Source organism: Bemisia tabaci, chromosome 4, assembly GCF_918797505.1.
Source record: "Bemisia tabaci chromosome 4, PGI_BMITA_v3".
NCBI lineage: Eukaryota > Metazoa > Arthropoda > Insecta > Hemiptera > Aleyrodidae > Bemisia > Bemisia tabaci.
The window spans coordinates 61,489,759-61,507,046 of NC_092796.1; the positions used below are offsets into that span (position 1 = coordinate 61,489,759).

Consider the following 17,288-nt stretch of genomic DNA (forward strand, 5'->3'; position numbering starts at 1 on the left):
TTTCCAGCAAAACCTTGGGCACACGGTTCAACTTTTCAAGGACTAATTACGCGTTCCTCCCGAACACGCACCAACTTCCAAGTAAAAATGGCCACCTCCCGATCTCCGATCACACGCTGCTAGACGCTTTAGACCCGGCCACAGCTCAAGAATGAAGGCTCTTCAAACTTCGCTCAAGTTATGACGCTTCAGAGCGCGCCAATTTCCAATTTAAGTTTCTCATCTCGAGAGCTGCGGCTACGATTTGGGAATGAAATTTTCCCCTTATTTTCACCTCCACTCACACGGATCGTTCAATGTGAAAACCGAACATGTCCATTATTTGAAAAGCCCCTGAGTATAGGAATTCTCATTAGAAAAAGGATATGCTGGGCTTTAGCATTGATCGAATCTTATGTTGATGTCACGAATATAGTCTAACACGGACCACAAGGGAGTGAGTCGGAAGTCTGCTTAAAAGTCATTTGCCGAGCGATCATTGAACTTTTGTCGATAAAGCAGGCTAAGACTGGGCTGAGATGGAGGTGTGAGATTGGTCGATTTCCTGGCCGTGCCTTCATTGGGTCGATTAATAGATTATTGGTCGATCACCGTGGGAAGTGACATTAACTTATAGCTTTTTCCTCTTTCGATATGGGCATCAGCATCACTGAATTTTGTTAACACAACAGCTGATCACGTAAATCTATTTCAGTTTTAATTATTTCGCGTCTTATCAACAAAGATGAATTTTCAAATTTTTGAAAATGAATAAAATACCCAAATTTAAATGTTTGTACTTGTACTCACCCTTCCTATTTTCTGTGAAGATATCTTCAGCCTTAGTTGCCAAATATCTCTCATAAAAATTAACTAACTAACTGAAGTAGATCTAGATAAAACTGAACTGCTCCAAGCTGCACATTATGGAGAACTAATAATCTAATGTATTTCATAAAAGAGCCTGAATTCACAAATGATCTAAAATTGATTGACACTTACTTTCTTTTTCGCCCGATGAATTTTTCGGTTGTCACTCTTAAACGATGGCCATTTCGACTTCTGTAGAAGTCATCATCAGGTACTTAAAACTAACAACGAAAATAAAAATAAAACCGAAGCTAAAAGCTGACGTTAAAATTCCACGTATTGTCGCCATCGTTTAAGAGTGACAACCGAAAATTCATCGGGCGAAAAAGAAAGTAAGTGTCAATCACGTAGTTCCGATAAAGAAACAAAGGATTAGTAGTGATTTAAAATTGTTTGAATTGTGTGAGTACGCACTGCACTGTGAAAAGAGGGTTACAAAATAATGTAGCGCGTAAGTTGGCTCCTCAGTGCTCATCGCTACCAATTCTTCATAGCAATTTACCATGTGCACTTCGTTGTGAGAATGAAGAAAGCTGAGGCGCCTTCAATGTCGTGCATATGCAACGCGGACAACCTTCGAGCTGGAATAGTTGTATCCTAACGCCGTCTTCATCCAAATGACAAATCGTCTGAGGGGGGCAGCGCAGTGATCGAGAGCAGAACTGCCGTTCCAAGGGAAAAACTCTCTATGAACATTCGAAAGTTGCCAAATTTTTTCCGATAATATGTATTTTTTTATTATTATTATTATGAGGAAAGACATGAATATTTTCTCTTCAATTTTTAGATAGTTTAGATATGGTCGAGAATAAAATTCTCTGAAAATTGGATGAAAAATATTTACAGGTTTCCTTGGAAATTTATATTATATCGAAGGAAACTTAGCGATGTCTGAAGGCGCAAACTGTGTTTTTCCTTAGCACGAATGGCAGAGACCGTAAGATGCCCCGTCATTTTTCTACTTTTTGCAAACAATACAGAACTGTAGTTTTTTTATTAACTGTGCAAATTTTCAACAGATAAATCATGATTTTTTTTTGTGTAAAAGAAGTAATTGAATTATAAATTTGATCGACCAAGGTATTATCTCCCCCCCCCCCCAAAAAAAAAAACAAAAAAAACTAGCAAATACTCAAACAAAAAAATCAAAACGAAAAATCCACTCATTATTCTGAGTTTTTATTGCCTTACGAAGTTCTGGTTCAATGAAAGATTGTGAGTAATCAGGAATCGTTTGTTCTCGTTCACTTGCGGAAACAGAGACGTTTAAGAAATAAAATATCGAGAAACGTTCCGGTAAAATTTCGTAGGACTAATCGTTTGACAGAGCGAAGCGTGAGAGACGGGTAATTTGTCCCGACGGTGCTCCGCTCTGCGGGTGGAAGTTATTCCGGAATTGTGCGCGGAGTAATTATTTCGTCAATTAAGTGACGCTTCGTCATAATCCCGGTATTTGTCTCTCAAGTCGGACGCTCACAAAACATCGCGATGGCGACAGCTTTCATCCTTTAATTCACCTTCGAAACGCTTCCTTTTGCGGGTGTAATTGCACATCTCGCCCACGAACTGGACCTCTTGCTGAGTTATAGCAAAGTAGAATGATCGCCTCAAGTCTTGAACAACATTTATTAAGTCTCCATATGACTACAGTTGGACGTATTTATGCGAAAAGGAGATATGTGGAAGTGGAAAGATGGGGTGTGCTCGTTAGTGGTCGGGCCATAAGAATGAATGGGGAATATAAAGCGCCAGTGACGTCAGCGGCAATGAAAACGCGGAGGCACGACGGGGGATCGTCGTCGTTGGTCATTAACTCATGAGCCCTGTCCACAACGCTCTCTTGCCATGCCCGCGGCTGATGAGTTAGCATATTTTGGCGCTTAGCTCCTTTTGATTTAATGTCAAATCCCGCTTATCAATTTTCTCAAAAGGAACTATATCCACTTTTACATTGATTCTTATGACCCAACTAACGAGCACACCCCATCTTTCCACTTGCACATATCTCCTTTTCGCATAAATACGTCCAGTTACAATACAAAGCTCTTTTCCTAAGGCTACTATGCCACAGATCTCGCCAAATCCAGTTCAAATGACAGCGGATGTAACAAATGGATCGAAAAAATGCTTCATCGGTCACAAAACTGTGCAGGTGGTCTGTTATAGTAATTCTACGCATACATACATAATTTTACTGTTGATCCTACTGTGGATCCTTTTGAATTTTTCAAAGTCAATTCATTCAAAATAAATAACAAAATAATTCAAACTTAAATTAATCAGGAAACACTTTATTTTAGCTTTTAATTTTAAACGGTAATTTTAAGACTTTCTAAGCGGTGTCTTTTTTAAAAATATTCCCGCGACTTGAGCCACTAGCAGTATAATACCTTCAAGCTCGCTTTATCGTCGGAGGGTGAATTCGAAAGCCATTTCATCATGGGCACCCTAAACTGAAAATTCAATGATTATGAGATGTTTCAATTTTTTCACACAATTTGCCAGATAGTCAGTTAATTATAGATTACACCCCACAAAGTAAGCAATCGTGATCTCATCTAAAAAATTGTTCGGGGACTAGACAAGTCAAATGATAAAATGGATGAAATTCTTCTGCGTACTTATTTGCACATAGGTTTAGTATTGAGGGACGCGTACCGGAGTAATTACACCGAACGACGCACAGTGGATCGAGTCAATAAGAGAGCTTGGTCAAAATTTGGAAACTTTAAACGCTTATAACTCCGTTTATACAAACATTTTAGGTTCTAAAAGTGGTTTTCCATTGGTTTTCCCATAGAAATTTTCTTCTACAATTTATTTTTCACATTAAAAATATGACGAAATAAACATCAAAAATAGCAGTTGCAGTTTGCAGTTGTAGTCAAAAATTTCATGTCTGTCAAAAAAAAAAGAAAGAAGAAAGAAGAAAGATAAACCATTTTGTGCACACAGAATGCAATTTCAGTTTGCTCATCGTTTTACGAATGGTGACCGCGAAATTGACCAAAGACTGTCGGGAAGAAAGAAAACAGGCTTTCTTCCCTGCATGCTCAGGCTTTATTCCAGAGTGATGAAATATATTCACACGAAACTAAACCAATATTCCAGTTTGGCTGAAGTATTGGAGCCCAGAGAAAAAATATTATCGCTCAAGATGGACAAACTTTGAAAATGACAGATGCGAGTAACGAGTTGGCCACTGCAAGCTGCAATTGGCAAATGCCAGCAGTGGCGAGGCGGGAACGATCGATTGTCGATATTTCCCCATTTGAAGCTGTGATAAATAATCGATTATCGCAAACACCCCGTGTATCGATCATTTTCCATAGGTTTAAATGACAGATTAATCAATATATCGCAAAGCACGCCACAGGACTGAATGCCAGATATTGCAGAACTAGGGTCTCGAATTTCCGTAAACTTATGCAATAATAGTAAACTTTAGCCAAGGAACCTGCAATAACTCGAGCATTGTTCATTTTTCATAAGGAATGATAATATAAACTTTGTGCTGCTGGTGTTGTATCGTGGAATTGTCGTCCGTCGCGAACATTGTTCGTTCGCGGGTCGCATTCGCTCATTCCTGTTCCTCGGCCTTAATAACTTTTTCCCCCTCACACTGACGAGGTTTCAACTTTACATCACTTAGCCACTGAGTTTCCAGTCCCCAGAAATTTCAATAAAAGAGAAGCAACTATTTGATCAATCACTTTTTCTTTTGGTCTGGACGTCGCGAACCGTGGAGAGGAAATAATAAGTAAGGCAGCAGGCAAATTCATATTGGAGATACATCGCGGACACTATTATTAACTTGCCCTACTTCCTCCTATTCCTGCACAATATTAAAAAAACAAATTATTTTGCTGTGTGATGAGTACATTTTCATCGTTTCTCAAAAACCTTTAATCGCGTTATTTTCTTCCACGAAATTAACGTATCCATGGCCGCAGTGCTGAAGCTTGTACTTCCGTTTGCAACGATGCAGACTTTAAGTCATTCTTCAGTTTTTCTTCAGAAAGTAAGTAAACGTAAATCTTTGAAAACTGCCTTGATTTTTCTTCTCTACCAGCAGAATTTTCTGTATAAATGTCAAGTTACAAATTTGGTTTCTCTCTCTCTTCGCAAAAGAAAGTAGGAGCAAAAATTTTGAACCGCCACAATAGAGATACGTGGACTCGCTTTTCGGACATCGACAAGCCTTTGAATATTAAGGGTAATAGACAAAAATAGCTAACTCTGCAGTAACCTAACCGTGTTACTTGCGATCGATATAACTTGTGTCCATATCCAATATTTCTGATAGGTTCGGAATACTCACAATCAATTTCTTATCGCAACAGTAAATTCCTAAGCAATTAAATCACACGAAGCATTAATCTATTTACAAACTGATTGCAGTAGACGCACAAGTCATTTAGACAGAAAAAGTTGGTGACATAGCCAGCGTGCTTTAAAAATCAGCATAAAGCTGAAAATCTCAATATGGAAAAAGCTCATATGAGCACTATTTTCCCTCAGAAAGATGTGCTGTTTGGTGCAACACTAGTTACGGGTCCAATCAGACCCGAGACCCGAAACGCGTCTGCAGTTGCCTTCTCGGTAGTCGTAACTAGTGTTGCACCAAACAGCACATCTTTCTGAGGGAAAATTGTGCTCATATGAGCTTTTTCCCCCTGTATTGAGATTTCCAGCTTTATGCTGATTTTTAACGCTTGTTGGCTACGTTACCAACTTTTCCTGTATTAATCTATTTTAATCACTGCCACCAAAAGTTTTATCGTGAAACTAAAAAAGAAACCTCTAATGGCATCACAATCTTTTCCAAAACTATATCGCATCCTATTGAAGATTTGCAAATGCGAGAAGATTCTGCAGCGTTTCTCTTTATTTATATTGTCTTTCAGGATATTATTCAGTGGCTTTCTCAGATTACTTTCTTTGAAGGGAAGCGTGGGAAAAGCCACATTGTCCCGCTTCGTGGTGATTAAAACGCGAAAAAAAATTAACGCAGACGGAATCGAGGAGTGATATTTAAAAATTCAAAGAGAAAGGGTCTGTCACGAATGGCGATAAGCCAATTCTCGTCACTTGACTTCATTCTTTCCCCGCCCGTGTATATATATAGACAGTCCTCTGATTCAATCTTTCCTTCTCTGAACTCCTTAAAACCTCATTTTCTCGTTTAAATGCACCTTAAAGCTACGAATGATTATTCCGGACCGTTGAGTAATCTCCCACCGAGTGTTTTCACAGAGCTCGGTTGATCTCGGAAGTTGGTACTTGGAAGGTTTTATAGTTAGCACGTTCAAGCCTAGAATTATGATCTATATTAATACTTATACGAAGTATAGTACGAAGTATAGTAGTTTCAATAACAGATTATAAATCAGAATAAATTTTGCCCGAATAAAAATCCGCCGGTGCTTTCGAACCCCTCATAATTTCAAGTAAGTTTCTTTGGAGTCAAATGCGTCGGAATTTTTCGTCTAAATTTATTTGCTATTTTTTTAACTCGCCCTTTTTTCAAAAAAAAAAAAAAAAAAAAAAAAGCTCTATGATGAAAAATCTGTCATATTTCAAGAGATAGGAGCACTACTTTTCTACATTTTTGCTTTTCAATAACAGATTATCTCTCATATCAGATTAAATTTTGCTCGCATAAAAAACCGCCGCCAGCTTTCGGACCCCTCTTAATTTCAAGCATGTTTCTTTGAAATCAAGTGCGTTAAAGTTTTTCGTATTAATATTTTTGCTATCATTTATCTCTTATTTTGGCTAACTAGAGTGAACCATTACATCGGTATCAACCCTGTATATACGGTAGCAGTGCTGTACTTACTTTTTAAAGAAAGTAGCTCAAAGATGCGCTAAAATTTTACGCAGATTGTGAAGTTAGGAGTGAATTTCAGACTATCCTGATATATTTATCGTAATGAGATCATTTTCCTCAAACCTTTAGATGCCCAATACTTTTTTCGAGCGCAAAGTCCTAGGTCGGGTCTATAATTCACCCGTATTTTAAATACGTCGATTATGACAGATTGTGAAGCATGTTGTTTCTATGTTTTTGAACGTAAGACATGTTTTTTTACGCCTTCCCTATCTTTGGCTGTGTTGCTCACGTAACACTTGAAACACCACTACAAATAAGACGAATAGAACCAACACAATATGGAAGGAAATAGAGTAAGGAATAGGATGCGCGTCGATGACGGCGCAGAGATACAACTATTCGTACTCGATGGATGTCCGCGTTGCGTCTGCAGAATTGAAGGCGAGATGGCGCGAGGCGTGAACTTGCAATGCGTCGCTCTGCCGCTAATGAGTTGTCGCCTGGATTTGCTTTTCTTAACTTTAGCCAAAGTTTACAATAGATCTATTGGACCCCGTGAAGTAGAAACAAACCAAGCCACATAAGCTATTGCCAATAATTGGACAATTTAATGTTTCACATTAAAACGGCCGTATGGATTTTTATGCAAATTTCAGTGAATTTTCAGCGTAGTACGAAGCAAATTCCTGAAACGTTTCAAGGAACCCGCACAAACGTTCTCTTGTAAAGAATTAAATTGCCTAATCTAATTCGGCAAAAGCTGATGTGGCTTGGTTCATTTCTGCTAAACGCGGTCCTATTGTGAAACATCGTAATCCTCATTTTAAGTGAGCTTATGCAAGAATGTCTTATTTTGCAACCGACACACTGCTTAAAAAGCAAGTTCACCTGCTTTTTCAAGTTCGAGAAGGGAAAAAATCGTTCCTGAAACAAAGGTTGCGGCCTGATTCCCAGATTCATTATCGCTTTTCCGAAACTTCCACAAGTTAACATTGTTGCCAAACCACAGTCATCCGTCGGATTTTTCCCGTGCCTAACCTACACGGCGAGAGTGTATTTGATGTAAATTTCGGTAACAGTGGCTTTGAACTCGAGTACTCAGGAATGTATTCGTTTATCCTTTGCGGCGGGTAGTGGCTCTATTCCCTCGGCTCAGATAATAGCCTGCTGGGCGAATTCCATCAAACACCAAGACTAACGAGTCTCAACAGAGAGAACTTTAAGTTGGATGCCCAAGTTTCGCTCATCGTTGGGAAAATAATTCACTCGGGTCCGGCGTGGCGGGGAGGAAGGTGCCGGATTAGAAGACGGGCCCGGCGGAAGATCGCGATAATAAACAACAGCGATGCTATCTCGGCTGCCCTCGGATGAGGGTCAGTCGATGAAGAGAAGAAACGAAACATACCTAATTAATGTCCGGGTAGCACGGAAGCTAGACCCGCGAGGTGGTCGGTCTTGAGAACGCTTCAAGATCAGTCTCTTACATCGGGGCTCTGACGGCGAGATATTTCTTTCTGCTCGAGGAACATTCACTATCCGAACCTCGCCGTAGTTCCGTTAAAATTTTCACCTCGGATCGTTCTACTCACTTTTTCATCCCCTTCTGCCAGTTTTCCTCCCTAAAGTAATTTCTTTAAGCTTCAGGCACTTTACTCGCTCAAAGCTTTTGGCCCCCTTCAGTTTTTCCTATCGGCGGAGTGATTATTGACATTGATAGACAAAGCGATAGACAGAGGAGACAAAATCAAAACGCAGCGATCCCCTTGGTGGAACGGGTGGTTACAATGGACAAAGGAGCTAAGTAATAGATTAACTAACGGCAACCCACGAGGGGCCCATTAGTTAGCCCATCATTTTCCCCCATAGTCTGTAACAACAACTCGTGTCAACCAATAGGATCGCTCCATTTTCCCTTGGTCTACTTTGTCCATCGCTTTGCTTTTAACTTCAGCTATAGCTTTACCTATAACTTTGTCCTTAGCTTAGTCTATAACTGTCAATAGCTTTGTCTATAACTTTGCCAATCACTTTGTCAATAGTTTTGTCTATCAATTTGAGCAATCAGCAGCTCTGGTCATTGATTCTTCACCCATATATGAAAGCACTGATCAAATATTCATATACTGAAACGGAAAACTTTTGACGTTCTTATTTGGGGACCACAGAGCTCATGAAACGTCTCGTCTGTTATTCGTCTTTATTGGAGCGCTTTGCTTTCTCTCTCTCTCATTCTATCATCATGCAGTTTTCTCAATTTTGATACACAAAAAATAATATTACAACAGCAAACCAATCCGGAGTCACTCTTCGTGTCTTAGCCAATAATACTGTAGATTTAACTTTTGCCGTATTTCCTTGTTGTTTACACCGTGTCTCCTTTAAGGTCAGAGTTCCATAATGCCTTTTTTAAATTTTTAGATCCAGCAAAGATTAGGTGTTCTAATTATTTCATTTAATTTCTTTGAGGGCCTCTTTGGTCGTAATTTTCATGACTCTGATTGAATTCTCGTCGTTGAATCGTTATTCTATTGTAGTCGGTAGCTGCCCACTTAAAGTTTAAAATAAAAGCTTGGTTTCTGGTATCAAAGTGGTAGTCTTGGAGATCTTCTATCTCCTTGTTTACGTGTTCCCATAATCATATATTAATTATATTTATATGCATGTCACATGGGCGAATTTGAGGAAAACTTAATAATGAAGAGAAAAATGTGGTCCAACACTGAGAATGTTTTTTGCATGCAAGGTTCCTGGTGCAAAAGAATAATAACGTTGAGTTTTTTTTGGAAAAGTTAGTGAATTCGCTGCAAGCATCGCGCGGGAGGTAATCCTTGAAAGTAGGAGCAACGCGAAATCCGACCAAAGCTCAGTTTCCGCGGTAGTGTATTATTCTTGCTCCCTCCTCGGGTGACCACGGCTAGACACGCGGGAGAGATGTTTTGAGAAGTTGATAAATAGTTTTTACCACTCGGTAATCGTTTGGAGCAGGTAAAAAAGTAACTTTCTTGCACGCTTTTTAAGGATCTGTTTGTCTCGACTCCACGCCTCGGAGCGTCTTTAATTCCGATCACGTTCTGAGAAGTTCCGCAAACGGAATTTACAAGGCAAACCGGGAAGACATTTTTAAAACCTCAGTCGGTCTCTTGTGAGCTGTTTTCGGGACGGTCGACCGGGGACGGTAGAGAACCTACAATTTTATGTCTCTCGCGTTTTACAGGTGTACCACGATAATCCTCGTAATCCAAGATCTGTCTTGGATAAATTGTACAATTAAACATCTCCTACCGTATAATTTGATTTTGTATCAGTATGGACGTCATAAGTACTAGAGGCAGATTTCGATTTTTCGAGTTATGGAATTTAAAAAACGTCGTCGAAATTTTGGTCATAAATGTTTTAAAGATCTCAAACTTTATGATCCTAGAATCCACTGTCTATAACAGCAGCCAAAATGTCAAGTTGTCATATCTTAAAGGGAAAATGTCATATGTTTAGTGAAAGTAATTTTATATTACATTTTTGCATTTCTCCTTTTTTCTTGCAAACCGTTGATTGAACTAAGCTCAGATTCTCTTTTTATCCTGCTGTGATAAGAAAGAATGCCGCATGAGCCTCCAAATGTCGCCAAATTTCCCCTTAGAATATATTCATCTCCAAAGAAATAAGTAATGAATATTTCTCCTTGAAATTTTCAGGAACTTTAGATCATATTACGAACAAAATTCTTTGTAAAGTCGGAATAAAAATACTGTCAAATTTTATGATATAAATTCATGATTTATGAAAGTAAATTTGGCAACGTCTTAAGGTTTATTTGGCGCTCTTCCTTATTACGGCACTACAGTTGGAGGCTTAATCATGTTCTGATACGCGGTATACCAATAGTTCAATTCAAAGAGAAAGAAAAATGATTAAGCCACATGAGTAGAATGGTACTTCACATGACTAACGAAAAATTTCCTTTTCCTGTGTTTTTATCTGGATTATGGATTTTTCAAAATGAATACGAAGTGGGATTAACTGAGGATGAGTCGAACGAAAACAAGAGTAAACACCAGGGAGGAAAGACAGGAAATGTGAGCAAGGAAATACTTATAACAAAAGTACAAAATATTTTAAACGCTGCATAAAGAGCAGACAGATTACCTGAAAAAATGTACAAGAAAACACAAGTAAGAGGCAAGAGAGGGGGACGCGAAGAGAGATAGAGAAAATTGAGCGGGCGTCGAGTTCCAAGTTCCTCTTCCTTTTAAATTCACGCCGTAATAGATGGTATTCTCATCACCTCGGTTGTTACATCAAAGCATGTCATCCGCCAACTTTTCTAACCTCGACTTTTTAAATTTGCATGCATTAAAAGTTTTTTTTTTTTTTTTCGAACTGCATACGTTGAAATTCACCTTTAGAAGAAAGTTGAGATTGTTTTTACATGTATATCTTGTTAAAATATGAGTGATCGGATAACTTGAACCCCGGACCATCTTTGTGAGACAGACGAGAGGAGGAATTTCATCCTCCACCCTTCCGCCTTTTTCGTCCATCCTCGGAGTAAGGCTCATCGAATATCAGATCTCTCTTAGCTTGTAATCCTGTGCTATCCTGTGGAAAACTTACTATCATCCATTGTCGATCTTCTAAAATTTTTCAAGAGGATCTGAGTTTTGGGAATATCTCATTAGCCCCCCCCCCCCTTTCTCTCCAATGAGGTTAGAAAATATTTGTATGACACACATTATCAGAAACGTCTTGAAAGCATCATTCGTCAAGAGTGTCGTGATCACATAATTCTCCCGCAGATATGACAGAGGCAAAAACTGAAAGTCAGCCCTTTGAACTTTACCTCAAGAGCGCGATTTACTTGGCTCGATTAATTCGCGAGCGACATTGAGATAGGCATGCGTTATGGAGGTCTTGAATGCAAAAGAAATTATCTATTTTGTCATCGCTCATTGACTTGGTGCATGTGAGAGCCTTATTCCGTCGCAACAGCATTTTTTGATGTCGTCAAGCAGTTATAATCCGAAGAATCTTTACTTAGCATTTTTCCTATCTCCCAAAAGATTTAATTACTTAAATTATACTCATCATTGCTCATTAATGTCATTGCCGCAGAGATTATTTACTGTTATTTGTTCACAGATCCAGGTATTTGGCTATAACTCTCAGCTGTATTCAAATTTTTCCGAGGCGTCGTACAAAGCTCAAGGAATAGCTGCAATTTCGCTTTTATTACAAGTAAGTATACGTTCTCTCACTTACTTACAAAACAACTCCTCAGAAAGACAACCAACCGGAACTTTTTAATATATGACCAGACATAAAATTTATTCGGATTAGCAGAAAATTTTCAAAACTGAAGCTAGAACAAATGCTCATTTTAAAACGCTTTAATTTGTACCTTATTGTCTAGTTGGATTGCATTTTACAAAAAGGAACCACAAGCATTTCACTGTAGCTAGGAGTGTGCAACTTACATTCTTTGCAAAAAATAACTGAAAACAAGTATAACATTTATCATAAAATTAAATTTAAAAGGCAATTTTCGTCTCGAATTTATAGTTTATTGAGAGATAAAACTTGTTTAGTTGATCAGTTTACATTTGCAAGGTAAAAAAGTTACACAGTCATAGCGACAGTGAAATGCTCTCGGTTCCTTTTTACAAAATCCAATCCATGCAGCAGTTGGTGCGGTCTATTATTTTTTGCCTTGAAACTGCTGGTTACTCCAGGATTTAAGATGCCAAAGGTCCATTTTTCAAAAAACATGCTCTCCTATTTTTCTCGTACCGATTGCGTTTCCAAGACGGCTGGAAAACTACCACGCGTGAAAAATGACTTTTTTCATTGAATGCACGAATACTCAAAAGCGTGGAACCGTGCCAAGTAAAAATAAACGGCCCAAGAATATGGACGCGAAGCCAGACGGAGTACGAGAAGAAGAATTAAAATTCAGCATTTATACAAAATATAAACTATTGTTATTGCGATTCGTTTGGGGGCACTGATTTGTATGCGAAAGGTAGCCTGGGGTCGTTCGAGGAGCGCGCCGCCAGTTTCAATGAAGGATCGCATCAATCATTTTCCGTCCTTCGACCGCTTTTCTCGCGTGCTCCCCCACAGACGTTGCCTAATTTCTCGATAAATTGTCGAGTTCTCTCGAATTCTCATGCACAATACTGCCGTGCTATGGAAGAGCGCCGTATGAAAATTCGAAGGTTGCCAAATTTCCCGGGATAAAACATGTATTTTTGACGAAATTTATGAATATTTTTCCTTGAAATTTTCAGATATTCTATATGAAATTGCGAACAAAATAGTCTGAAAAATTGGAAGAAAAATAGTTTAAATTTCCCCAATAAATTCGTATTTTATCAGAGGAAATTTGGCAACGCCCAAAGGTTCATACGGCGCTTTTCCTTAGCATGGAAGAATCAAGGAGTTGGCGGCGATTTGGAGACGCTGCTTCGCGGGCAAGCTGCTCTTGAACTGATGCAATCTTGGCAGCATTTGTTCTTTATACACTCGGTCCCGTATCAAATCGGCTTGATCGAATCCACTTTGTATCCACTCATCCGGGTATTCATCTTACATTTACATACGACCCCCTTTTATTGGTTCACCTATGGAGTTCGCACGAATACCAACTCAAGGCTGAGCATGCTAACATAATGTGCTATCTAATAGCCCATGTTGGAAGTTCACGTGAAAGAATGGATTTTCGCTCGGATCCTGGGCCAGATCCAAAATCACTCCGTTTATTGTATGACCAACGCAAGTAGCTGTGGTCGCGATTAAGGTGCGATTTGATCGGAAAATGTATCGCGACCTTATCGACGTCGATTTATCGCAATATTATCGGATACAAAATTGCGATAAATTGCGATTTCATTGCATATTGCGATAGGATTTCGATTTTGTCGACGGTGATTTATCGCGATATAATCAAACAAAAAATCGTGATAAACTGAGATAAAATTTCGATTTTATCGAACGCGATATTGATTACTCCAATTTGCATATAGCTGATCAATGATTGGGTTGGAAAAAGCATCGATGGGCCCCCTTCAAGCCCCCAGCTTGGGCGGGGAAAGGGGGTCTCGATTTTTAATTGAGGTCGGTCGAAATATCGGATTTTGTTATTTCGATGGAGAGCTCTCTCTTTTTGGATAAAGCTCAGGGACGCAAAGTGAAATTTCATTTTTCGAGAAATTTCAATCATATTTTAGGGGCTGCGTATGCAATCCAATAAAGTATCCGAGAATTCGATACAAAACTTCCAATTCGACTCATGATTTCCTTCCTGAAAATGCCAAAAATTAAGATTTATTTTGTCTATACGCTTCAAAGCATACTAAGTACATTTCAGAAAATTCAAAAACTTTCACGGAATTTCATTAAAATTTTATAAAATTTCATTTTTTAAAATTTCTTGAAATGCATCTCTGCACGGAGAAAAAAGCTTCGTGCGTGGGACCTGAAGTTGTGGTCATATGGATCTCTGAAGTTTTCGGATCACGTATCTAAAAAGTTGAGGTCCAGCTGCCGAAGTTCGGGTCAGACATCTGAAGTACTTCGATATATACCGAAGGGTTCGGGTCACACATTTGATGAAGTACTCCGGTACATACCGAAGTGCCTCGATGCCTGACCCGAACTTCGGCAGCTCGACCTCAAGTTTTCGGATGCGTGATCAGAAAACTTCAGAGATCCATATGACCTCAACTTCGGGTCCCATGCACGAAATTTTTTTCTTTGTGTGAATTGGACGTATTTCTGCCCAATGGAACCATGTGTATCAAGACATGAGCCCTGAGACCCATGAGAATATATGCATAGCAGGGCTTATGTCATAATGCACATAGTTCCGCTTGGCAGAAATACGTCCAATTGAAGCTCCCTTTTCCTGCAGACGGTCCCATTTCTCGACTTGTTTCCGTTTACGAAGAGGGTGACAGCACAAGCCGCCCGAACACTTTGCCAATAATTTTACCCATAGTTTTTCGCCAAAGCAACCCCTTTGTTGAGCCTCTGGGTGAATCGCGGGCGAATTTTTCAGGGACTCAACGCGGGACATATTTGCCGAGAGTGGGGCGAAGAGTCCGGCCACGGTTGATTCGTCAAACTGCAGCGGCGGCCCCTTGTTTGTCTAATGAATTACTTTGTTTGCTGTCGAACGTCAAATAGTGGCTCGGCGCTTCGGCCCAACCGGGGACCCAAACCCACCTTCACAGTTCACACCGGGCTTTTATCCCATGTTGGTGTTTACCAAACTGGGCAATTAAAATTTCCCAGCCGCGTTTTTCACCGGACCCCCGCCCCCCCCCCCGCCCCCCGCGACGTGACGTGTTTCGGCTTCATGCGGTCGCCGGGCCCTCATCCTCCTCCCAGGATGTTTACTTACATATGCCAGTCGTGCCTCAACCTAAAATGCCGCATTTCGCCCGCTGCGAAATTTCGGGAGGCTGATTGCAAGGTCCAGAGGAGCGGAGGGTTCCACACTGTGGAACCCGATGCTCGTAGTGAAAAATGGATTGCATTTTGCAGAAAGGAACCAAGATCATTCCAATGTTGCTAGGATTGTGCAACTTACATTCTTCGCAATGAAATTAGTGAAGTCATGCAAAAAATTAAAAAATTAAATTTAGAAAGGTTATTTTCCTCTTGAATTCATAGTTTATTGGAAGTGAAGATAAAACTAGTTTAGATGATCAGTTTATATTTTCAAGGTAAAAAAAAGTGCACCATCTCAGCGACATTGTGAAACTCTTGGTTCCTTTTCGCAAAATGCAATCCAAACGTCCGTGCTTATGGTTATTTTTGGTTACGTTGAGTTACTTTTTTGGTCCGATCAAGCAAGTCCCACATTTCTGGTTTAACCGACTAAAATCACAGGTTACTCTGAGATAACTGGGGATGAAGAGAGTTTCCTGCTGAACTGACGTTTCCTTTTTTCTCTCGACGGCTTTCATAGGTTGCGTCTCCTGAGTGGCTGTAGCCCATTGGACTATTATCAATGCGATCCAGGTTCGATCCTGGCGACTTGTGCTCAATTTTAACGAGGTTGCCAACTTTTATCCCAAAGAAAAACATTAGAGCAAAGAAGTATAGTTCGTTTAAAAACGTTTCATACTATCTATGTTGATTATTAATCTTATTTAATTCTTTCAGCTAGGAGATTCTTCTCATCCTGAATTAAGAAGGCTGACTGAACAAATAGGAAACATCACATTTAGAGGTAAGCATGTAATTAGACTTTGCAAAATTTACTGAAAGAGAAGAATCGGCTTAAAATTATAACCGCTCACTGCTTGTAAATTTTTATTTTCCCGAGCGACACGTGGTTATAGTTTTCCAGCTGTATCTTTATCGAAATCATTCCGTTTCGATATTTAAGAACTCTTAAATATACATATAGTATTTACTAATTTCTTTTAACTCCGTATGACCCACTTAAAACTAAGCTCTTCAAACATTTAAACAAAACCCTTTACAAACCTCAAAACCCTCATTGAAAACATGTATGCATGCGCCCATTAGAAGGAAAATTAAGACCGCAATGATTATCAACCCGATTCTTTGAATTCTTCGATTTCTTCGCGCCATGGTTTTTGGTCGCTCTATAATCTATATACAGGACCTAAGTCATGATGTGATAATATTGTATTTGTATATTAAAGAATTAATCACAAACTTAGGTAATATATTATTATTACTAAATTTTCGCCCAGAGATGAGGCTTTGGCCTTAGTGCATCGGCGCACAAACAGCTACAAACTTAAGTAATAAGGTGACTCACTTAACCATTCTGGGAATCTAGCCTGCTTCCATTCTCACATTTCCTCTTTAATGCAGAATTGAATCTGTGGTATTTAAAGTCATTTCCGGTATCCTACAACTCCTGTAAAAATGTCCTCTTTCCGTTACAGGTGATGAAGTAGATGTAAAACAAGTATCAATAGCAGGTCTTTTACCAAAAACAAATTACTACATAACGTATGATGGCTCCATTACGATACCAGCGTGCTTTGAAACCGTCACCTGGCTTGTTTTAAACAAACCCATTTACGTCACCAAACAACAGGTAAATAAGTTAAAAACCTCTAAGTATCTCTTTTCATAATCTCATTCTTTTTCAACTGATTTTTAATTCTTGTATACAACGCCACGCACAATCAATTCATGAAGGGCTACAAAAGAGTTCTTGAAAGTGTCAGAGATTAGCGATTTAATTTCTTATTCTTTCGTTAAATTTTACGAGAAACATGACGGTACCACTGGTTTTCTCTGAAACGAACTCTAAAGCTCAAAGAAAGCTCTCAAAGTTGAGGCCATAGTGGAGGGGATTCCTCACATTACGTTATGAGTCTACCTCTTTATTTAGTTAAACTCTCCATGCTCGCAATCAGTTAGGGAGCAAGTACATCAGCAGGGTTGCCACTTTATTTAGAGACTCAATAGCTGGAAGCACGGCAACCCTGCTGTGTATTCGCTCTCTTTCTGTGCATGAAGAATTTGACTAGCCGTAGAGGTGAACTCTTGACGCAGCGTGGTAGATCCCCTTCATTTCGATTTCAACGTTGAGAGTTATTTTTTGAACCAGAGTTCG

General features: G+C 39.3%; 1 protein-coding gene across 1 annotated transcript in view; it reads left to right on the forward strand.

The window, feature by feature from the left end:
- Window positions 1–17,288, forward strand: part of LOC109031788 (carbonic anhydrase-related protein 10) — a 115,977-nt gene that overhangs the window by 69,778 nt on the left and 28,911 nt on the right. Inside the window, exons 6-8 of the mRNA XM_019043540.2 lie at window positions 11,822–11,917; window positions 15,851–15,917; window positions 16,609–16,763. Coding sequence (XP_018899085.1) covers window positions 11,822–11,917; window positions 15,851–15,917; window positions 16,609–16,763 — 318 coding nt within the window. The remainder of the gene's footprint in view (window positions 1–11,821; window positions 11,918–15,850; window positions 15,918–16,608; window positions 16,764–17,288) is intronic.